The sequence below is a fragment of the Triticum dicoccoides genome, chromosome 6B, assembly GCF_002162155.2.
Source record: "Triticum dicoccoides isolate Atlit2015 ecotype Zavitan chromosome 6B, WEW_v2.0, whole genome shotgun sequence".
Taxonomy (NCBI): Eukaryota; Viridiplantae; Streptophyta; class Magnoliopsida; order Poales; family Poaceae; genus Triticum; species Triticum dicoccoides.
The window spans coordinates 8,417,222-8,441,472 of NC_041391.1; the positions used below are offsets into that span (position 1 = coordinate 8,417,222).

The 24,251-nt window shown below is 43.6% G+C and overlaps 1 protein-coding gene and 1 pseudogene across 1 annotated transcript; one reads left to right on the forward strand and one right to left on the reverse strand.

Moving 5' to 3' along the window:
• Positions 1 to 624: 624 nt before the first annotated feature.
• Positions 625 to 11,175, reverse strand: LOC119322550 (annotated as a pseudogene).
• Positions 11,176 to 19,064: 7,889 nt separating this feature from the next.
• Positions 19,065 to 23,893, forward strand: LOC119322731 (disease resistance protein RGA4-like). Its single transcript, XM_037596242.1, has 3 exons — positions 19,065 to 19,920; positions 20,696 to 22,888; positions 23,525 to 23,893. Exons 1-3 carry the CDS (start codon positions 19,139 to 19,141, stop codon positions 23,532 to 23,534), a joined length of 2,985 nt encoding a protein of 994 aa, XP_037452139.1. The 5' UTR covers positions 19,065 to 19,138; the 3' UTR covers positions 23,535 to 23,893.
• The last annotated feature ends 358 nt before the right edge of the window (positions 23,894 to 24,251 follow it).

Sequence of the window (24,251 nt, forward strand, 5' to 3'; positions counted from 1 at the left end):
CGGCTACCCGGTGAATCGTATTCATTCAGGGAGTTCTGTAGGACTGATATCCTAAGTTTGTCGCATGAGTATCAGAGCCTGAGGAATCAGGGAATATTTTACTTCTGTTCACATTCACGTGGTAGAGGATGCCCGCCATTCTCTCAACCCAGAAACATCTTCATGAAATATTGTAGTGCATCCAAACATCTACTCCCTTCGTTCGGAAATACTTGTCATCAAAATGGATAACAGAGAATGTATCTAGACATATTTTAATTTAAGATACATCACCTTTTATCCATTTTGATGACATTTCGGACGGAGGGAGTACGTCTTTACTTCTGGTACATTGAGAACCCAGTAGACATGCCATAAAATTCCTGCATTGTTGAATCTCCTTATTTCATAAGAGATACATTTGCATCCAAAGATCAAACGGACCATGGATACAACCAATTTAGTTACTATAGTACTCCCTCCGTTCCCAAATATAAGTCTTTTTAGATAATCCAACAAGTGACTACATACGGAGCAAAATGAGTGAATCTACTACACTCTAAAATATGTCTACATACATCCGTCTGTTGTAGTCCATTTGAAATATCTAAAAAGACTTGCACTTAGGAACGGAGGGAGTACATCTCATGTGGACAATCTGATTCTCGAAATTGTGCAGGCCATGCATCATTTAGTGGAAATTGAAGAATATGCCGATCAAATTCTATCGAGCTACTTTTAAGTTAAAACTTAAAAGAGGCCTAGATACGGTGTTCATAACCCGCCATTCCAGTTAATACACCAACTTCGACGCAAAAAAAAAAAAGTTAATACACCAACTTACAGAAAACACTACACAGAAATAAAAGGATGTACGTAAGTCGAGCGTCCTGAAGTTGTCTCCTCCTGAAATAAAAGGCACGGAAGGCATTCTGAATTCGAGCTGCTGCTTGAGTTGCATTTCTCACGGCTGCCAAAGAGTCCTCAGTGAGACTTCTTCTGTGCCTCCATGCAGTTGGGCACTCCTGTGAGATGTGAGATATGCTCTCTACTGCTCTCTCTGGTTCAACTGCAGCTAATCCTTCTGAAATAGTAGTACCACTATCTTCTATAGTCATTTAGTCAGCGATGCAAGATTGCTAGTTAGCGACACTTCTGAAAGATAGCCCGCAAGGCCCATGTGTCCCCGCTCAGAAGCTAGGAAAGCTGCTGTTTTGCCCACTGGATCTTGTGCAGAGGGATCGGTGACTGCTGGAGCTGAAGCACCAGCAGCAACAAGTGCAGCAACCATCTTTTCCCTGCAACAAAAATGGACTTACTTAACAAGGTCGCTTCCTAGTTCAAATTGCAATATGTGCTAACATATGAAGATAGAGAGACAGAGACAGAGAGAGATGTAAAAAATACAATCATTTCAATATATGCTGATGTATTGCACTTGGTGTGCGAAAAATCCACTGGTCAAGACATCTTATATACTGTAGATACTAAAAGGTTATCTTTTCTATTCAACGTACAGTGGCCTTTTCTACTTCATTTGTGACCTAGGTTTCACGGTTGGGCATTACTTGTTACAAAGTTAGTGGCATGGTGGCCGAGACCCAGGAGTACAAAAGTACAACATCAAAATTTGTAATTTTGGAAAAACAATGGTTTCTTCAGCCAACTACAGGGTATATCATCTATTCGTAAGAATAGTAAAGAACTTTTAGACAGTTATGATAACTTCCTGGTTAGGCAAAACGAAACCTAAATCACCAGTAGTAGAATATATTTTGCAATTACCTTCCAAAATAAGCAGCCCAATGAAGTGCAGTCCATCCGTTCGAATCACGCAAATTTATACCAACGCCAGCACCGAGAACTGAAGACAGTGCCCAGTCATAGCCCAGCGCAGAGATTAAGTGCATAATACCTTGCTCGTTTCTGGACAGAGAACATGTTCCATCATCTCCTTGGAGCTTCAGTGATAACCACTGTTGTAATTTACTTTTCAGCAATTCCTCCATAATCCAGTGAACCCCTCTTAGTGGACTTTCACATCCTACATCAAGCGCGTTGATCAACCGCTGCCAGTTCTCCTCATTCATCTGAACTTTTGGACTCCGCCCAGGCTGAGGATCATCAACTGAAACTGCAGAGGATCCGTTGTCACGCAGAAGTATTCTTGCAAACTTGGCAAGAAGTGATAACTCTTCAGCAGACTTCATAGATCTAGACAACGGTGCTAGGTCTGTGAAACTAGAAGCCGCCGAGTTTGCACGGAACTCAAAGTCCCTGAATTCACTGCAAACTTTCATATTCCCAGTGGTAATACAGAGTGTGAGTTTTCCGGCACTGTGTAGTGGCGTGCGGCAGCGGAGAACACCTGGCTGAACAATTTCAACAGGCACCTCAATGTCGCCAAACATTACTGCCCAGCATATGTTCGAGGGGTCACACAAGAAATCTCCGGTAATGATTACCTGCATTGATGAGCGGAACAGCAAGACACGAGAATAGTTGGTGTTAAGACGTACTCCCTCTCCTTTCCAAAATAGATGACTCAACTTTGTACTGACTTTATACTACTAAAGTTAGTACAAAGTTTGAGTCATCTATTTTGGAATGGAGGGAGTACATAGAAACTAAAACGTTCGTGGTGTACCTTGGTGATCTCATAGCAGAATGCCCATTCAGGAGAGATCTCACGAATGCTGAACTGTTGCTTCCGTGTCAAGGTTAGTCTTGTATCATGGTTGTACTCTTTGTTTGCAGAATAAGAACTTGCTTCAGTTATAGAGCTCTGGATAGATCCATTGCCCTCACTGAAGTCTGGTGTGGAGCCGTGATTTCCATGCAAGTAATTTGGATAACTCAACTTCGAAAGAGATTCTGCTGATTCATTTGACAATGTTGAATAATATCGTCCCTGTAAGAAAGTCCATGCAGAAAACTACTCATTTGACGTGCTCCTAATTGTATTCAAATTAAAATGATTGGAAAAGAGAACAGATTATAACGGTGTGGATTAGTTACAAAGAGAGAAAAATTCCACTCCAGCTAATTATTTGGTGGGAACAGATTATACTCCCTCCGTCCGAAAATACTTGTCATCAAAATGGATAAAAAGGGATGTATCTAGAACTAAAATACGTCTAGATACATCTCCTTTTATTCATTTTGATGACAAGTATTTCCGGACAGAGGGAGTGTGTAGATTGGTACAAATATCATAAGAATCCTATTACGCAAATGGTCATAAGAATTTCTCTGAATTAGTGCAACGACCTTATCTAATCCATTATGAACATATTTAAGGCACAGGGCAGAAGTTATCCTTTATATGTGTATAACAATAACTGAAATTTCCGCTTTTAGTTATTTCGTGTTTTACGTGCAATATTACAAGAGCACTCTGAAACAAGTAATTGCTGTGTGGCAGGAACAAGTAATTCCACATGACATATTTTATAACCGAATCCTGATATGGACTCATGCGAAAGAATTCTTGAAATATTCATTTTAGTGATGACTGAAATGCTGCTTTGGTCTATAACTAATTACATTTTGACACATGATGACTGCTTCAATTTCAGCATGAGCTGATACTGTTGATTAGCCTTTTACTTTACGTGTGGATATTTTAGCTCAAGTTTTCTCACTATTTATTTCCGGCAGATGATTTGACCAAATAACACCATAAATATTCACAGGAAAGGATATCATGCCAATCTACACTTGCTCACAATGATAATACTCGGTTACTCACATACCTCGGCCACTTCTCTATATTGTACCAGCACAATGTGGTCGTATGCACTGCAGAAAAGGAGAATAGGTATTATAATAAATAGTACTAGTCACTCTTTTTTGCCTAGAAAAATGGTTGCAACATTTCCTAGATAGCAAATGAATAGCATGTAGCACTCAGGCATCTTGGCACAATTGCAACCTAACGGTAGCATAAAACTATAAATGGCAAAGCTGATCTTACGGTTCCAGCATCCAAAAATATCGTCTCTGAAAATACGGATTTTGCTCTCCATGAGCATAGTAGCAACTCAGAGCATCAACGTTTCCAACCTGTTATGATATGAAAATGTCATATATAAGATTAAGTGCTAAGTGTGTTGATTAATAACTAATTTTTAAGTTCTACTAACAAAATGTTCTGCAAAATTCATTCATACATAATGACCAGGTTAACCATACAATATCTTATTTCTAGGCATACGTATTAGCACTGCTGTGACAGCTAAGATATCACAAAACATATATAGACACAGGTATTGGTAAAAAAAAAAGAACAAGCCCAATACACTGTTTGCAAGATCAGTAGCTGTAAGACTTGTGTCACTTGCACTGTTTCTCATAAATTAATCTTTGGAGTTAAATATTCAAATTCTGAACCATAAGTTAGTTATCTGCAGAGGACACTAAATTGGTATAGTTATTTTCTTGTTGCCTTGTCCCAATTCCGATGTGTCGCCTGACAGAGCAATAAACACTATAAGGTAAAGCAACCTGGGCAAATATATCCAGTTAAGAACTACTCCTTCCGTTTCTAAATATAAGACCTTTTAGAGATTTCAATATAGACTACATACAGATGTATATAGACATATTTTAGAGTGTAGATTCACACATTTTTGCTCCGTATGTACTCCATGTAGGAATCTCTAAAAGATCTTATATTTAGGAACAGAGGGAGTATACATGAATATATGTAAATGTTCAACACATTCAGCTAAATGGATGTGAATGATCTGATTAATTTGTGATACTTGATTTGCCATGAAACATCACACAGACTGTACAATTATGTTGCTACTTCTTGCAAGGATGATGCATTAATAGAAGGAACATGCACACCCAGTCCGAGATGTCCTGACAGACGGCACCCTCTCTTGTTGGCAAGACTGTATTGACAAGACGAAAATAATTGGAATACAGTGACACTATACTGAGCTTTCTGAAGCAAACCTTTAATCGCTCGTGAGCCTCCCCGACAGTTCTTCCATCTTTCTTCCTTCGCCATGCATAACCATCTTTCCGGAAAAACCGATTCACACGGCGATTATAAAGGAATAGTGAGCCACCTAGAGAACAAATGATATTGTTATTGTACACAAATAAAGATAGAAGTAAAAGCAAATTTCTCAAAATTAAGGAGATGTACTTACTGGGTGGCTTATTTGGTGGCTCATGGGTGATATGAAGCTGCTCATGATTCAACAAGATATAGTAAACTTCAGAAGGCTTTAACCACCTGCTCCTTGCTTCTTTGAGAAGCACGTTGATGTCAAAACCTATGAGAGAAAGACTAAAAGATAAGATAAAGCAGTAGTAGGTTTTGTACCAAGCCCAAAATTAAGGTAACCTTTAGCTATGCATGAGTTCAAGCAATCAACCATCCTCTCCTCCAAACAATGATACCATCTAAAGTTGGGAGCTTAAGCATGACCTAGGATTAGTGAAATCCTAACACAAGCGTGATGCTCCTCAACAAATCACAATGAAAATAATATTTATGCTTTCAAAAGATTATATTCTACACTTGATCAGAAATTAAAATGAAAACATTTAATACTTCGAACCCTAGGTCATGGAAAACAAGCTGATCCAAACTGATCAAACCATCTTGAGCAACAATTAGACTCTTCTTTGATTAAACAGTAGCGGGTACCACCATTGCCCTTGTAGGAATTAAAAATGGAAAACAGAAAAAAGAAAAAAAAAAGGTCCGGGCTATCAGCTACAGACCAAAATTTTTATCAATCGCCACAACAATAATTGAAGGGCCCAAAAGAAATATTTCCAGGTGAAGTAAAAACAAATCCAGCGTTAAAGGGGTTTCACCTAATGTGCCTTTTTCTTGGCTCCAATGATGTTTCTCTGAAGGACGACATTCTTCCTCTATCGGATCCACCCACTGTAAGTTACTTCTAGGAAACCTTGGGTGCTTGTCAATGGCATTGTTGATCGCTGACTCTGCTGCCCTCCAGTCTGATTCAGTGGTAGCTCCAATTTGTGCAGCAATGTACTGGAGAGTTAAAAGGTGCTCAATTCCGGCTAGCATGTTGTCATACTTCTCCCCGATATGGGCGTTGAAACCTAGCTTGAGCCTACGAAGATTGGGCATGGTTCCTGCCATGAAAGACATGCAAAGTACACCACATCTAAACTTGAAATACTTGAGAACGGAGAATGCCCTGTCGCTGAAGACGATCCTTCCCTCAGGAGCTGTCTGAACAGACAGCCAAAGAACTGTGAGAGAAGGTAATCCTGTGAGGATAGCAATATCACTCATCGGCAGTTCTCTGACAGCAACTTTCATAATGCAGATTTTGCGGAGTTGTCCGATGCACTTGGGAAGTCTGGAGAAGATGCAAATGTGCGGCAGCAACTCAAGTCTCTCGAGAAAGATGGGGGCAGACATGCCGCTCGAACCATCAAAAAGAACCACCGTTCCAACAGTACCAGCAGTACCAGCAGCCAGAGTGAGAGATTTGAGGTTACAAAGTTTCCCGAGTAAAGAGGCCAGAGCTATCAGATTTCTCTTCAAATGTTCACTAGAGAGTGATGAAGAAAATGTGAGATGAAGATCCCTCAGGTTTGTCAGCTCACCAAGGTCCCATAGGTTGTCTTCAGAGCTATTGCCGAGGTCAAAATACATGAGTGTACGTAGAGATCTGATGCACCCAATCCCACTAGGTAGATTTGCACCTCGAAGACAGAGATGCAACAAGCTCGGAAGTCTAACAATGTCCAGTGGAATATCAAGTACCTGTGTGTTTATTTCCAGTGTTTCTAGGTGTTTCATCCCTTCAATCTTATCTGGTAGCTTTACAGTGACATTACATGTGACCTGCAAATATCTCAACCGAAAAAGTTCACAAATTCCTGTGAGGTTCAATGTCTTGGTTCCAGTATCATCCCAAAGATGAAGTATTAGAACTCGAAGAAGCTTAAACACCACGAATGAAGGCATGCAGTTAAACAGGCCAGAAAAGAAAAGTGATCGAACTTGCGATAATCTGGTGCTTTCTGGTGTAGTTGCACATGTTGCACTGCCGAAGTGGAGCGACAATCGACGAACTTTATCAGCAAGTGGTATTGTTGTTTGCGAATAATCCACTACAGTGATGAAGTTCTCTTCAACGGACTTGTATGTAATGAGATCAAGTACCAGCTGGTGTACTGAATAAGACAACGACTCAAAATCGCAGCTGATATCCATAACTTGGATAAGGCCCATACTGACAAGTTCACCAAAATAGCTCCCGGCAACTTCCTCCATGTCTTGACCTTCGTTTGCACATATAAAACCATCAGCCACCCATTGCTTCACTACGTCATATTTCAAGAATAGATAGCCCTCTGGATATGTACTAAGATGGAGCAGACATGTCTTCAAATAATGTGGAAGACTAATGAAGCAAATGTTCAATATTCGTCCCATAAACCCTTCCATGCTAGGATTTGCCCCGAAAATGGAACCAGAAGAATTCTGTGTACTGCCCCATTGCTCTAGCTTCTCAGGTTGGCTTGCTAAAATTCTGGCTACAATGATGATTGCTAGTGGCAAGCCACCACAACTTCTCATAACCTGAGGTATAACATCATCAAATTGTTGAGGACTTTGATTTCCTGGGACAAGCATTCGTTGGAGCAGTAATTTCTCTGAGTCATCATCACTAAGAGGTTCCATTTTAAAAATATGCTCAGGGCAAAAACAGCGACATGCGAGAGCTACTTCCATAATTTCTGTCGTAGTTATTATTCTGCTGCAACTATTACTCTGTGGAAAAGCGCGACTAACCACATCCCATACTGATGTAGCCCATAAGTCATCAATTATAACAAAGTACCTGACAAATATTTTGTACATAGCATGCCTGTTAGTAAAACACCGAAAGGACAATAGAAAATAGAAAAAATGTTCAAAATAGTAACATTTAAGTTTTTTCAAGAGCATCAGTTTTTTAGGGTGATTCAGAGAATTCTAGTGTACAGTGCAGTACATTGACTTCTGTGATTTTCAATGTGATGTCAGGACACCTGTTTCATTGAATGTCAATTCTTTTTATGAATAGATAATCTTTATGGTACTCCTTTGATAGTATAATTAGCCTGACAAAAATTACATTGGCACTGTTAGGTCAACAGAGATACATCAACCGAGAAACCCATAGCAAACGGCAGTGGCGGAATTCCTAGATGTTGACTCTTCTTTTTTTTCTGTTTCTTTTTGTAAGAACAGTAGGGAGAGTGCCTAATCTCTTTACAGGATCTCTACTACAAAGCAATATAATAAATTTTAACAAACCAACAAACTTATGTATTTTCAGTATATCTTCTAAGGGAGAGTGGAGTTTCTGTTTTCAGAATTCTGCTGGAAAGCAGTCCTGAGAAGCAACATGGCTGCTCAAGATGCTGGCAATTTCTAAGTGCCAGAAGCTGAAGCCCAAATAAACAGGGTTTAACTGGGAAACAAAGTAATTTGGCGCATCTGTAAGCCCTTGACACATCTGATGTCTCCTTGTGTGGCTTGCGGCATCGGATGCACTGTCGGGTCCACCTGAACTACTTTTGCACATTATTCAAGTGGAAGTAGATAACTGAAATGCTGTTGTAAGTTGATTTTCTCAATGGACTTACATGATGACACGGTAATTCCAAAGAAAATGGACCAATGTTGTGAAACAAAATGTGCATATAACTGGACAACGATTAATACATGTCTGCTCCACAAAGCGAAAATCTGTGAATAGATGAAGCTACTAAGATAAGATAGCAGTAAATGAAATGGCTACAGAGGACTGTTACCTCTTGTCTTGTAGATATTCCCTGAGGTCGTTGATCAGGTGGCGCATCTCGCCATGGTTTGGAGGTTGGTGCGGCAGAACTTGGAAGAGTATGTTCCTGAGAATACCCCTCATATCGGGTTTTTGGGCTGTCCGCACAAATGCCCCACACTCGAATTGTCCACAGAGCTTACCCCACAACTTTAAGGCAAGAGTGGTCTTACCGATTCCTGCAACACCCACAATGGACACCACCTTGAGCTGCTCCTCTCCATTGATCAACCACCTCTCAAGCTCATCCGTTGGGCCTTCCATGCCAACAAGATCATCAGCATCTGACCAAATACTTGGAAGCTCATGGCCAATACGTGAGAATCCAGGACTGGAGGCGCAATCATCAAACTTGTACCGCTGGTATCGCTGAATCGCCTCCTGCGCTCGAGTCCTGAATTCTGAGATCTTGTCAGTGATCCATGGGCGCCACCTCCGCCTCTCTCGAAGACATTTAATCTTTACCCGAGAAATTTTTTTATTCTTGTGGCGAGCAGCTCTGCGGATCTTGGCACGGCCATGAGCATGGAGGAATTGGTCGGCAAAGTCGTCCATGTCGTAGGAAAGCTCGCGCACTTCCTTCATCCAATACCTCGCAGCCATAGGAGGTTCCTGCGGCGCATCTGAGAGCTTCAGCATTAATTTGTACAGGATGCAAAGGTCGGTCGTGAGCTGCTCGATCTCATCCATCAGAGCGCCCCGCAGAACCCAGTGTCTGGTCGCCAAGAGCTCATCGAGCTTCCGTGGAAGGGAGCCCATGGCGCCCAGCGAGGCACTGACTGGACTCCCCTCCATGGCTGCCGCTCTCTGTCACCAAGAAAAGAAAGAAACAGATCAAATCAGATGCAAATCAGGCTGCAAGTGGGACTGTCCGCGGGAAGCCCGCATCCGCCCAACATCCGCCGCATAGTATAAGTGGAAGACCTGCATCTGCCCACATATTTTTACACGGGATAAGTGGGTTTAGCGGGCAACCCACATCCAACCTGACTGAAAGTAATGTTCATGCACTCAAATAACAGCAGAGTACATGCACGCCAGGCAGCATAGTACAAATACTCAATTGTTCATGTTCATGCATACTGAATAGTGATCGTACGAGCTTAGGCAAGTTACCTGAAGCTGGACATCGTGCACCGACATACAGCAAGTACATATCATTACAACATGCTGTTGAGCAGTATATGAATTACAGTAAAACTAGAGGCTACAACCTGCCATCCTTTATTTGCAGTATAAGACTAAAGACAGGATCAAGTGCAATAGACTAGAGGCTACAGAAAGATGGATTTTTTTCCAGCTCTTCAAGATCTTCCATCACCATCAACCTGCCATCCTTTCTTCGAGTAGCAAACTAGCAACCCATATTTATATCAGAGAAAACATTAACAAATGACTGGATATGTAGTCTACATAGAGCCATTACACAAAATAAGAACTGCTACATGTTGCATCGATTGAATTACAGCTAAACTGAACTGATGGGAGTTAAGGGAGATGTTTTCTGTTAACAGAACTGAACTGGACTACTGTATGAGTAATACATGCAGCTCTGTTAGGCATGTAGTGCTGCTGTACTATCTTAGGTACACAGGCAGGATGATTCTTTATCAAATGCTGCTCTTTTTTCCTTACAAAGGCAAGTAAAACATTTGTATCAGCAAGACAAAAGTATGTCAAACAGTACTACTTCACTCGCTGTTTGCCGAAGAACCTAAACAGTTCAGGGGAATTCAGATAAGTCGCCATGAAGTTCTAGCCCAAAATACCTACCTCCAGTTAACAAGATTTGTGTTATTTTACACATAGGTACCACTCAACTTTATCATTGCTCATGTGCAGAACTGACAGTGATGTGCTTTTTTATCAGTTAGGTGCAAATGCAGTCAGAGATACACCATTGTCAAACTTATGCTGTACTAACAGAGATTCTCAAGGGACAAACTAGTAGCACTACCAATGATTCTCAAGATGTAGTCTACAATTATATGTAGGCAAATCCAGATCTCAAGGGGTGAAGGGGATAACCAGATAACTACCTTGGCAGGTTCTTCTTGGACAGCAGCTATATTCTTCTTCCTCTTCTTGCAGCCAGACCTTGGGAGTTCATGTCCAGGTCGCTTCTTGCGAGCCTCGCCGGTGAGGGCCATGGTGGAGGTGGACGGCGGCGTTGGTGCGGCGACGATTGAGGTGGAAGGCGGCGCTGCGGCGTCCATGGAGATGATGGGTGGCGTCGTTGTGGCATCCATGGGGTAGATTGGCGGCTGCGCTAGGCGCCGCATAGCGCAGCGGCCAAGGACGGCGGCGGCCTACCCTAGCATGCGGCGGCGCTATGCAGGAGGAACGAGGAAAGAAGAGGGGAACGAAGTGGGTTCTGTGTCGTCGGTGGGTTAGCGCAGGATTATTTTTTTCCATAGCGCTGCGAGAAGTGGGATAAGCTACACTTAGGACCTGTTTGGTTCACAAATCCTAGGACTTTTTCATTTAGTCCCAAAAAACAACTTTTAGTCCCTAATAGTCTCTCCTGTTTGGTTAAAAAGTTTCTAAAAGGGACTTTTCTAATCCCTACACCAAAAAGTCCCTGAAAACAAATATCTCCTTATCCCACTTCTCATAGCGCAGGTTTTTTTTTCATAGCGCAGGTTACGTGGGCGTCCACGAACATGAATTGTGTGGGCTTTTAAGTGGGCGCCGCGGACGGCCCGTGTCCACTTGCAGCCCGAGATGCAAAATTTGGCAACCACTGTACATATGCATGATAAAAGGAGGGGGAGGAAGAAGAGATTCAATACTGGATGTGGGAACTATACCTGGGGAGAACCTGCTCGGGAGGAGGAGCAGCCTCGCCGGCGGGTGGCGCTCGAGAGCAGCCTCTTCTTCGTTGTGCAGACGGTACTGCTGCCCTAGTCCCGGCCCCTCTCCTTTGTTGTGCAGACCATCTTCGCATTGCCTTGGTGAGACAGCGTGGGAAGCTTCGTGTCCGTGTTGGCGCAGGGTGGTGGTCGGTTTGGTGGCGAGCTCTGAAGTGCCTGAGGTAGAGGCTGGGATCGGGAGAAATCCCTATTGGCTTGGCCGACACCGACGTGGTGGCACCTGAGGGTTCCGCCGGACCTTCCTGGAGGGCGTCGGGGCTACCCTTCCTCTCTCCTTGCCGCGTACCGGGGGAAACCCTTGGCAGCAGCGTCGTCATCGCCGCTTCCCTTCTTGGAGGTGTTGATTGGTACCGGCGCTTCGAAGTCTCGTAGCTTGATGGGCGATCTCCGGTGGACGCAACGGTCACGAGGCTTTGTCATTTTTGTCGATCCGCCATTATCGGCATTTGTTTCTTTTTTTATCTTTCATTTCTTTTGGGCGTGATTGTGCTGCTTCCGCTCTAGCTCCTATCGTTGGTTGTATCAGATGGTTGCTTTGTAATACAAAGCGGGGGCAAACCCTTTTTCTTAGCTCGAGAGCAGCCTCGCCGGCGAACAGCGAATCAGGGATTGGGAGGCGAAGCAAACGAGGAAGATGGGAAATGGAGCCGGCACCCCCCGCCCCCCTCTCCCCCTCCCTCGCCGGAGAATCCAAAATAGGAAGGTAGAGAAAGGCCGGTGCCGCGACTAGGTCAACCGCGGCGAGATGAAGGTGTCGCCGCTGCCTCACACATGACAAGACAGTAGTAAAGCTATTCCTGGATGGGTTACTCCCTCTCTCTCAGTTTACAGGGCGTGCACATACCCCTAGGTCATCAATTTTACCAATCTAATACAAGTCATATATTACAAAAAATATATCAATATAAAATTTAGATGTTTTATTTTCAAACCGTATAATTTGTGTGTTATGTAGTTTATATTAAGGTGATAAAATTGGCAACCTAGATATACGCGCAGGACTTGTAAACTGAAATGGAGGGAGTATTTGATAGTACTAGTACACTCCACTTTATTTTAACTAGCCACGGTGCGGAGTAACTTAGACTCTATGTTATTGCAAGTGCCGTGTTTACGATGGGGAGTAACATATATATGGCGTCATGCGACACTTCATTTATTAGGTTGTAAATTTATCTTATCTTAGTATGTGTGATGTTACTGAGTACTTCCTCCGTTTCTTTTTAGTCTGCATATAAGATTTAGTCAAAGTCAAACTTTGTCAACTTTGACTAAGTTTACAAAAAAAACATCAAGATTCATAATATCAAATCAATGTTGTTAGATGCATCATAAATTAATTTTCATACCATATAGCTTTAGTATTGTAGATGTTGATATTTTTTTCCAATAAAGTTGGTCAAACTTTACAATATTTGACTTTGACCAAATATTATATCCAGACTAAAAAGAAACGGAGGGATTAACTAGCTATGTTATCACATGTCTCTCTTTCTTCATTAATTATTTGTCATATCATCTATTTTGCCTAGATATGTGTGATATTATCACCTATATTACTCTCACTATGGGTAGTCTTAGCAAATGCTCATCTTTACTTTGGCTGGCATAAATTAAATGATTCGGCCACGAACAGGAGAACACCGGCAAGAGGAAGGTTTCGTTGATGCCTCGACCATGGCTCCTTTGCACGGCAAGAGCATCTACAAACGGGCGCCCTATCCCGACCCAAATGCCCGAGCCCGAGGTCCGGTCATTGTCAGTATGAAAAAACCGCACTTAACTGGACTCCTAATAATCAGCTCAAACGTATAGACTAACCGACACTCCCCGTATCTGAGATGGATATGAAAGGTCGGGAGCCACCCAGACACCGGTGCCATGTAGGATCACCCATGCCTCCCACGTCTGTCCTCACAAAAAACTCAACCGACGAACCCTAGCCCACTTCTCTTGTCCGCTCCGCTCCTCTCTAGTCTCTTTCCCTTCTATATGTAATCTGCCACATCCCCTTCGCCATGGACTCGTCGTCCTCATTCAATGAGGAGGAGCTTGCGCTCCACATCGCTCTATGCCGCTCATGGATGGACCGGGGCGGGAGTTCCTCCTCATTGGCATCGCAATCGTCGTGGGTTGACAGCTCCTCCTCCGCCGCGCCTCGACTGCGCCCCACGTGCTCCCTGCCATCTCCGGCTAGGCGATAGGGTGGGCAGTGGCTTATGTCTACTACGCAATCTTCTTTTTGTAGACGTTGTTGGGCCTGTGCAGAGGTTTGTAGGATAATAGCAAATTTCCCTCAAGTGGATGACCTAAGGTTTATCAATTCGTGGGAGGCGTAGGATGAAGATGGTCTCTCTCAAACAACCCTGCAACCAAATAACAAAAGAGTTTCTTGTGTCGCCAACACACCCAATACAATGGTAAATTGTATAGGTGCACTAGTTCGGCGAAGAGATGGTGATACAAGTGCAATATGGATGATAGATATAGGTTTTTGTAATCTGAAAATATAAAAACAGCAAAGTAACTAATGATAAAAGTGAGCAAAAACGGTATTGCAATGCTTCGAAACAAGTCCTAGGGTTCATACTTTCACTGGTGCAAGTTCTCTCAACAATAATAACATAATTGGATCATATAACTATCCCTCAACATGCAACAAAGAGTCAATCCAAAGTCACTAGTAGTAGAGAACAAACGAAGAGATTATTGTAGGGTACGAAACCACTTCAAAGTTATTCTTTCTGATCAACCCATTGGGCTATTCCTATAAGTGTCACAAACAGCCCTAGAGTTCGTAGTAAAATAACACCTTAAGACACAAATCAACCAAAACCCTAATGTCACCTAGATACTCCAATGTCACCTCAAGTATCCACGGGTATGATTATACGATATGCATCACACAATCTCAGGTTCATCTATTCAACCAACACAAAGAACTTCAAAGAGTGCCCCAAAGTTTCTATCGGAGAGTCAAGACGAAAACGTGTGCCAACCCCTATGCATAAGTTCACAAGGTCACTGAACCCGCAAGTTGATCACCAAAACATACATCAAGTAGATCACGTGATATCCCATTGTCATCATAGATAAGCACATGCAAGACATACATCAAGTGTTCTCAAATCCTTAAAGACTCAATCCGATAAGATAACTTCAAAAGGAAAACTCAATCCATTACAAGGAGATAGAGGGGGAGAAACATCATAAGATCCAACTATAATAGCAAAGCTTGCGGTACATCAAGATCGTGTCACATCAAGAACACGTGAGAGAGAGATCAAACACATAGCTACTGGTACATACCCTCAGCCCCGAGGGTGAACTACTCCCTCCTCGTCATCGAGAGCGCCGAGATGATGAAGATGGCCACTGGTGATGGCTTTCCCCTCCGGTAGGGTGCCGGAACGGGCTCCCGAGAGGTTTTTGGTGGCTACAGAGGCTTGCGGCGGCGGAACTCCCGATCTAGGTTATTTTCTAGGGGTTTCTGTATTTATAGGAGGGTTTGGCGTCGAGAACAAGTTAGGGGGGCCCACGGGGAGTCCACGAGGCAGGGGGCGCGCCCTCCACCCTTGTGGAGCCCACGGGCCTCCCCTCCGGTAACTCTTTGTTCCAGTATGTTTTATATTTCCCAGAAAAAATCTCCGTTGATTTTCAGCGCATTCCAAGAACTTTTATTTCTGCACAAAAACAACACCACGGTAGTTCTGCTGAAAACAGCGTCAGTCCGGATTAGTTCTAACCAAATCATACCAAAAACATGTAGAAATATTACAAACATGGCATGAATACATCAAAAATTATAGATACGTTGGAGACGTATCAGCATCCCCAAGCTTAATTCCTGCTCGTCCTCGAGTAGGTAAATGATAAAAACAGAATTTTTGATGTGGAATGCTACCTAACATATTTATCAATGTAATCTTCTCCATTGTGGCAAGAAAATTCAGATCCATAAGATTCAAAACAGAAGTTTAATATTTACATAAGTGAAAGGATCGAGATGGACCTAGAGGGGGGTGAATAGGTACAACTACAAATTTTAATTGTTACTTAGCAATTTTAGGCAATAATGCAGAATATGTAAGTAAGCCTAACAATTGCAAGTATGACACTAATGTTGGGGAACGTAGCAGAAATTCAAAATTTTCTACGCATCACCAAGATCAATCTATGGAGATTCTAGCAACAAGAGAGGGAGAGGATGAGCATCTTCATACCCTTGAAGATCGCTAAGCGGAAGCGTTACAAGAACGCGGTCGGTGGAGTCGTTCACGAAGCGATTCAGATCGCGGCCGAATCCGATCTAAGCACCGAACAACGGTGCCTCCGCGTCCAACACACGTACAGCCCGGGGACGTCTCCTCCTTGATCCAGCAAGGGGAGAGGAGAAGTTGAGGGAGAACTCCGACAGCACGACGGCATGGTGGTGATGGAGCTCGTGGTTCTCCTGCAGGGCTTCGCCAAGCACTACGGAGGAGGAGGAGGTGTTGGAGGAGGGAGGGGCTGCGCCAGGGGAAGGGTGCGGCTGCCCTCTCTCTCCCTCACTATATATAGGGGGAAGGGAGGAGGGGGAGGCACCCTAGAGTTCCCTAGGGGAGGGGCGGCGGCCACAGGGGAAACCCTAGATGGGTTTGGGCGCCCCCACCCCCTAGGAAACTTGCCCCCCAAGCCGGGAGGGGTGGCGCCCCCACCTCTCCTGGTTACGTGAGATGGGATGGGAGGGGCGCTCAGCCCCTTAGTGGGCTGATGTGCCCTCTCCCCTTGGCCCATAAGGCCCCCCAACGCTTGCCGGGGCCTCCGAAACCCCTTTCGGACACGCTGGTCATCACCTGGTACCCCCGAAACAATTTCAGACTCCAATACCCTTCGTCTAATATACTGATCTTCACCTCTGGACCATTCCGGAGCTCCTCGTCATGTCTGGGATATCATCCGGGACTCCGAACAACCTTCGGTAACCACATACTATTTCCCATAACAACTCTAGCGTCACCGAACCTTAAGTGTGTAGACCCTACGGGTTCGGGAACCATGCAGACATGACCGAGACGTTCTCCGGTCAATAACCAACAGTGGGATCTGGATACCCATGTTGGCTCCCACATGTTCCACGATGATCTCATCGGATGAACCACAATGTCAAGGATTCAAGCAATCCCGTATGCAATTCCCTTTGTCAATCGGTATGTTACTTGCCCGAGATTTGATCGTCGGTATCCCAATACCTCATTCAATCTCGTTACCGGCAAGTCACTTTATTTGTTCCATAATGCATGATCCCGTGATTAACTACTTAGTCACATTGAGCTTATTATGATGATGCATTACCGAGTGGGCCCAGAGATACCTCTCCGTCATACGGAGTGACAAATCCCAGTCTCGATTCGTGCCAACCCAACAGACACTTTCGGAGATACACGTAGTGCACCTTTATAGCCACCCAGTTACGTTGTGACGTTTGGCACACCCAAAGCATTCCTACGGTATCCGGGAGTTGCACAATCTCATGGTCTAAGGAAATGATACTTGACATTAGAAAAGCTTTAGCAAACAAACTACATGATCTTGTGCTATCCTTAGGATTGGGTCTTGTCCATCACATCATTCTCCTAATGATGTGATCCCATTATCAGTGACATCTAATGTCCATGGTCAAGAAATCATAACCATCTATTGATCAACGAGCTAGTCAACTAGAGGCTCACTAGGGACATTTAAATCTGCGTGTATAAATCTGCGTGCATTTAATTTGCGTTTTTAAAAATTTAAAAAGCTATAACTTTTGAACCGAGGATCGAAACTAAGATATGTTTTCACCGCTAGGTTCCACGCAACAAGCTCTTCAAAACTAGATCCTATATGAGTATGTTTCGACTAACTTTTTGAATGAGCAACTTTAGGTGATACGAAAGCAACTTTAGTGCTATAGTAAAACAACTTCTTGTTAGTCTATGCAGTATGTCTACCTATAATTGAAAGCCCCTTCAAAGTTGGCTACCATGACTATCAAGTTAACTAACTTCACCTCTAAATTTCCTCCAATAACTAGCAAGTATTCTACATAACGAGCTTCATCATCCAAGTTGATAGTATTGCAGACAACTTAGTTTTCGAGATAAACTAACATTATCCTAAGTTGCCTGCCATGATTACGAGTAGCATAACATCATCCTTAGTTGCATTCAATGACGTTTGCTATGGTAAGAAACTTAGTTTCATAGATAGGCAACTTGATAACACTAATGGGCAACTTTCAAGTGTATTGTAGGCAACTGAAATAGTAATGGCAGGCAACTAAGCATCACTAGTAGGCAACTTTATTATGTTCGTCGGCAACTTTTGAAAAACAGTGATAAGTAACTAATTTTGCAAAGTTAGGCAACTAATTACCAATTGTGGGCAACGGGGAATTAATGGTAGGCAATTTCATAGTATTTATAGACAACTGAGTATCAATCATAGGCAACTGACGATCAAGATAGATAACTTAGCAGACATGATAGACAAGTTGGGATAATGTTAGCAAAATTCATAGGTACACAGTGCAGTGAAGTTGCTTGCATGTAGACTAAAGATGCCTCATGTTTTGTGTGATTTTCTCGTTATTACACAAACCAACATAATAGGCAATTCTACTAGGCCAAAAAACAAGGAGTTGCTTCTTATAGTGCTAAAGTTGCCTTCATTGCATCCAAAGTTGCCAATGAAAAAAGTTCATCAAAACCTACACATATGGGATCTAGTTTGAAAGAATTCATCACGAGAAACCCAATTGTGAAAACGTTTCTGAATTTCGACGCTCGAATAAAAAGTTATAACTTTTTTAAAAAGTTGAACCCCAATTAAATGCATGCATGTAGGAATCATGAGATGGGAAGGCACGAGTAGACACCGGACATGTGCCTTTTCTCGTAAGATGTATGCTTAAACTTTACTTGCTTTTTATGAAAGGGGCACCCAAAATGAACCATCGGGTGTGGTTCGGTTGGGGCCTCCGGCTTTAGATGTTAGGCTTTGTTGCGATGTCTGTTTGATATTATGCCCGGACTGTCTACACACCCTTTATCAAGTGGTTAGGAGTAGCGACGGTTGTTGCTAAGATGCTGGTTTCGGACAAATTTATGTATTACTCCCTCCGTAAACTAATATAAGAGCGTTTAGATCACTAAAATAGTTATCTAAATGCTCTTATATTAGTTTACAGAGGAAGTACTTTGTAAGGTCTTTATGAATAATTAATAAAATGGCTGAATGCATTGCCCAAATGTTGCTACGAAAAACGAACCACCGGGCGCACGGGCGCTGCCTAGCCACGTTAATAACGAGTGTCTTTCTCCGTCGCTTTCACCGCATTGTTCCACCTTGCTGTCCTCCCAAAGTCCCAGTCCCGTATCCCCATCTGGCGGCGGTCGCCGGAGCTGGGCAGGGCCGGCAGCAGGCATGGAGGCTGCGGTGGCGAGCGCCCTGACCAAGGAGGTGGTGCTGAAGCTGGTCACGCTGCTGAGTGAGAAGCACAAGCTGTCCAAGGGCCTCAAGGGCGACCTCCGCTTCATCCACACCGAGCTCGACATGATCCTCTGCGACATGGACGAGCACCTTGGAGATCCGAGCCACAGCTCACGGCGGCCGCAGGTGGTGTCCATGGAGGAGATGCGCGATCTGGCGCACGACATTGAGGATTGCATCGACCGGTTCCTCCCCTGCGCCGCCTGCGAGGGGGAAGCAGCCACCTCCGTCCTCCGCCGCGTCAAGAAGGCGGTCACCGGCAACAGATCCCGATTCGCGGCGGAGATCCGGAAGCTCCGGCAGAGGGTCAAGGACGCGCACGAGCGACGGGTCAACTATGGCGTCAACGGCGTGAGATCTGCCGCCGGAGCCGGAGCAGCAGCTCCCCCTGCGGTCACAGATGCGGCCGAGGCCGACCCTGTGGGTATCGACAGGCCCAGGCAGGAGCTGGTCGAGCTGCTGCTGGGCAGCGAGCCGGGGCCTCCCGGCGTGATATCCATCGTGGGGTTCGGCGGCTCGGGGAAGACGACGCTGGCCAGGGCGGTGTACTGCTGCCCCGGTGTGGTCCAGAGATTCCCTGCCCGTGCCTGGGCCGCGGGGTCCGAGCACACCGACGCCGGCGGGCTCCTGACGGCGATACTCCGGCAGCTCCGTCGTCGCACCGTCGATGTGCAACAGGACCAAGATTCCATCAATAATTTCCTGCGGAGTACAGAGTGAGGATTTTCTGCATTAACCTCCTTCCGACCTCACAAGAATCGTTTTTTACCAGTGTTGTTTTGCGCACATACTTTGACGGCCTAATTATTACTACTGAAAAACTTGCCAGTGTTGTTTTGGCTTTGGAAGAAAGAGTTGCCTGCGCGTAATTTAATCTTGCCATATTGTGACATGAACATACTCGGTATCTTGACAAATTTAAGACAAGAATTTTGGGACGGAGGGAGTATTACAAAGTTTGTGGGTGCCTGATTGAAGATCCATCGTCGAGAAAAGGAGGGACGAATCAGTGAAATGCTGTGAAAAACTGAAAATAGGAGCAAAGTCTCTTTTGCAGTGTCTGTATTGAAAGATTAGTCAGCAATTCAGACTGATTTCCCACATTAACTTTATGGTGTGCTATATTTACCTGTCATATAAGTTTAACTTTACTAATTGGTTACAATCCAAGAGTCGGCCATCTTTAAGAATTCTAGCTCTGCTTTTTAAGAACAGTGTCACATTTCCTCTGTTTCGATAAACAAGATTTTAGCCCTTGTACAAGTGTTAATTTACATTCCTCCTGTTATGTACTCCCTCCGTAAACTAATATAAGAGCGTTTAGATCACTATTTTAGTTTACAGAGGGAGTACTTATAAACAGTTGAGGACTCTATGTACATTTTACGCCTGTTTATATCTGCATATAGCAAATCAGTGAATTGGCAACCAATTTCTTCCAGATATAATCATATAATACCTTGTTAATTTCTCAGTTTGTCTGCCTGCCAGGTGCTTAATTGTAATCGATGACATCAACAAGCAACACTGGGATGCCATAAGGGCTATCTTCCATAGTGAAACAAAAAGCAGAATCATCGTAACCACGGCTCTTCACTCGGTAGCTAATGCTTGCAGCTCAGGTGATGGTTATGTTTACAAGATGAGCGTTCTTGATGCACAACTCTCCAGGGTTTTGCTAACGAAGAAGGTTTTCTTTGGAGGATGTTCACCTGAACTGGAGCGGGGCTCGACAGCAATTGTGGACAAGTGCGACGGCCACCCACTTGCTCTTGTTAGTGTGGCCAGATTTCTGCTAGGCAAGAATGAGCTCACAGGAAGACACTGTGCGCAAGTTTGCCGCAACCTCGGGCTTCATATGGAGGAGGCTGCAGACTTCACAAAACTGCAACAGCTTCTTGTAAATAACTACAGAAGCCTGTCTGACTATCCTCTCAAGACCTCCCTGCTATACACGAGTGTGTTCCCAAACGGCCGTCCAATCAGGAAGGATACTTTGATCAGGCGATGGTTAGCAGAAGGGTATGTGCAATGCAGGTACAAGCGCAGTGACCTGGAGGTGGCAGATGAAAACTTCCGGAAACTTGTCGACCGGAATATCATTCGGCCGATCGATGGTAGCAACAACACAAAAGTGAAGACGTGCAAAACTCATGGTATTATGCATGAGTTCATGCTGCACAAGTCCATGTCTGATAACTTCATCACGTCTCTTCATGATCAAAATCGGAGCAAATTCCGTCACCTCTTCATCCAGAACCCTGAAGGTGGCAGCACCTTGGGCCTGAACCACCAGCATACAAGTCCGGCAAGTGACAACATCTCTGGTAGCAGTGAAAAATTCCGTGCCCGGTCTCTGACAATATTTGGGAATGTGGGAGAAGCTGCTTCTGAGTTTTGCAGGTGCGAGCTGCTGCGGGTGTTGGATCTGGAAGAATGCGACGATTTGGAGGACGGGCATCTCAAGGACATACATAAGCTGTGGCATCTGAAATATCTGAGCCTTGGGGGTGCTATCAGCAACCTTCCAAGGAATATTGAGAAGTTACACTGTTTGGAGACACTGGACCTTAGGAAGACAAAGATAGAGATACTGCCTGCAGAAATCATTGGGTTGCCTCACCTAGCTCACCTGTTTGGAAAGTTTAAGCTTGGAAAGGACTTGAAAGTGGGTGAACTGGAGAAGAAGTCCTTACCCAAGAAATGTAAGCTGCAGACCCTTGCAGGATTTGTCGCAGACGAGAACCCTGGATTTCTGCAACTCATGTCTCATATGAAAAAACTGAAGAAGGTTAAGATATGGTGTTGTGAGTCCACTGATGAAAACAATGAGAGCATGCCACACATTTCGGAGGCAGTTCAGAAGTTTGCTCAGGATGGTATGGACACGGCAGACGTCCGTTCTCTGACGCTTGATTTTGGAAATTCCTCTGGGGACTTCCTGGGATCTATACAAGAATATTGTTATCTCAGCTCGCTGAAACTGCGTGGCAGGCTGACTCAACTGCCTCAGTTTGTTACATCCCTGTGTGGCCTTACGGAGCTGTGCCTTTCATCAACTAATCTCGTGGGGAATGATCTATCAAACCTGTGTATGATGCCCTGCCTGCTTTATCTCAAACTGGTTGAAGCTGACCTTACTGGCTTCATCATAAAAGATAGGGGTTTCCCAAGCCTGTTAAGCTTATGCCTTATTATGCAAATGCCCGTGCTCCCTACAATCGGAGCAGGTGCTCTGCCGCGTCTTGTCTCGCTTCAGCTGCTGTGTAAAGATCTTGTTGGTCTTTCAGGCATCAAGATCGAACAGCATCACTGTCTGCAGGAAGTTGCTCTGGATTCTATGGTCAGTGCAAAAACAGTAGACATGTGGGAAACTGCAGCGAAGAAGCATCCCAGGAGACCAAAAGTTCTGTTTCTCAAAAGGATTGGTCCAAGCGAAACTAAGTCCACCGTGAAATATGTGGCGGCAGACGGACCAATACGTGATAAGGCGTCCTCCGTCGAGTTCAATCAAGTCCAGTTAACGCAGAATATGTTGCAGGACGAATGCATGATCAGTTTAGATCAATCCAGTTCAATGAGCAAACTCAATTCAGCTATGAAGAAAATAATAGTTTCAGAACCCCCTCCGGATACACCCGAGCTGTCCAGTTCTGGAAACAGTGTGATGCCTCCTTCTGCAAGGTGAGGAACCTATCGGTTATGCTGACCCTTTTCATGTTCATGTGCTTTTTTGTGTTCAGTCAGATTCCATCTCAACACATATTTGTGATAGGATATAGTACATTCACTATTTTTCAGTTACTCGGCTACATCTGTTAAACTAGCTAGCTGTAAGTACCTCATAATTACATGATTATGCCAAATTATGTATATCTTTTCGTTAAGACAAGTTGTGGGTAGCTCACATCTGTGTACGATGGCAATGGCTCCAATACATTTTTTTCATTTAACTGACCTGTTATAATCAGGTTTTACCAAATAAACACTGGATATTGTTTTTCTCTTTTCATGTTGTGGACCTTTTCCTTTTCAAGCATTGCCATTGGGACATATACTAGAGACATTCCATCTTCATGCTATACTAGAATAAAAAACCACTGTGATGCTTGCTCGGGCAGTTAACAAATAATGCACATTTCTTCTTAATGTTGTTTCTCCTTTCTTTCTTTTTTTTCTATTTAAGCTCCACTTTTTTTGTGGGGATTGATTCTAGTAGTGACTGAGAAACATTTCAGGAAACATTTTTGCACACTGCTGCCTGCTGGTACTTATACATAATTTTGATGACATTCTATTTGTCTTTTTTTAATTGTGCAGCATATGCTAAAGCACCATTGCTGGAGTTTAGGAACTTGGCCACGGGTTCCAACCTCATCCAGTGTACATGCACTCATTTTTTTCTCTATGTATGCGTGAACGGGGACGCGAAGGTTTTGCGTTCTCTCTGTTGTTGGAGTTGGCCATTTATTTAGCTGAAAGTTAGTAAAATGAGCAGTTTTTTTTTTAGCTGAAAGTGAGCAGGGACTTGTGTCGTCGGAATTGTTAGTTGTAACATATCTTGGTGTATCATGTCATGTTGTAGCATATTTGGAGTACTCAGTGTGTGTACAGATATGTACTTAATTATCTGTAATGTTACATGAACTGGATTTTATCACTGGCTATTTGAGATAGCCTCGGTAGTGATCGATGGTTGCCACGAGATAGTTCCTAAACAAGTGGAAGCATGCATGTTGAGATAATTAGAGATAGTAGGAGATTACTCTCTTAGGTACATAGGATGTGTGTACAAAGTTCAAGATTATTATTATGATTAATTTGGATGAACTAAATCTCTTTTTCTTTTTTTCTTTTTTGCGTTCAAAACATGCTTGCTTTATTCAACGGAAACGTTCATAGGAATACAATTCAAAGATGGGCGGTTATAAGGCCTGTTTGTTTCATAAGTCCTATGACTTTTTTAAGTCCCAACTTATAAGTCATAAGTTCCTACCTGTTTGTTTACACTTTACAGTGACTTATAAGTCCCGAGTCCCTACCTGTT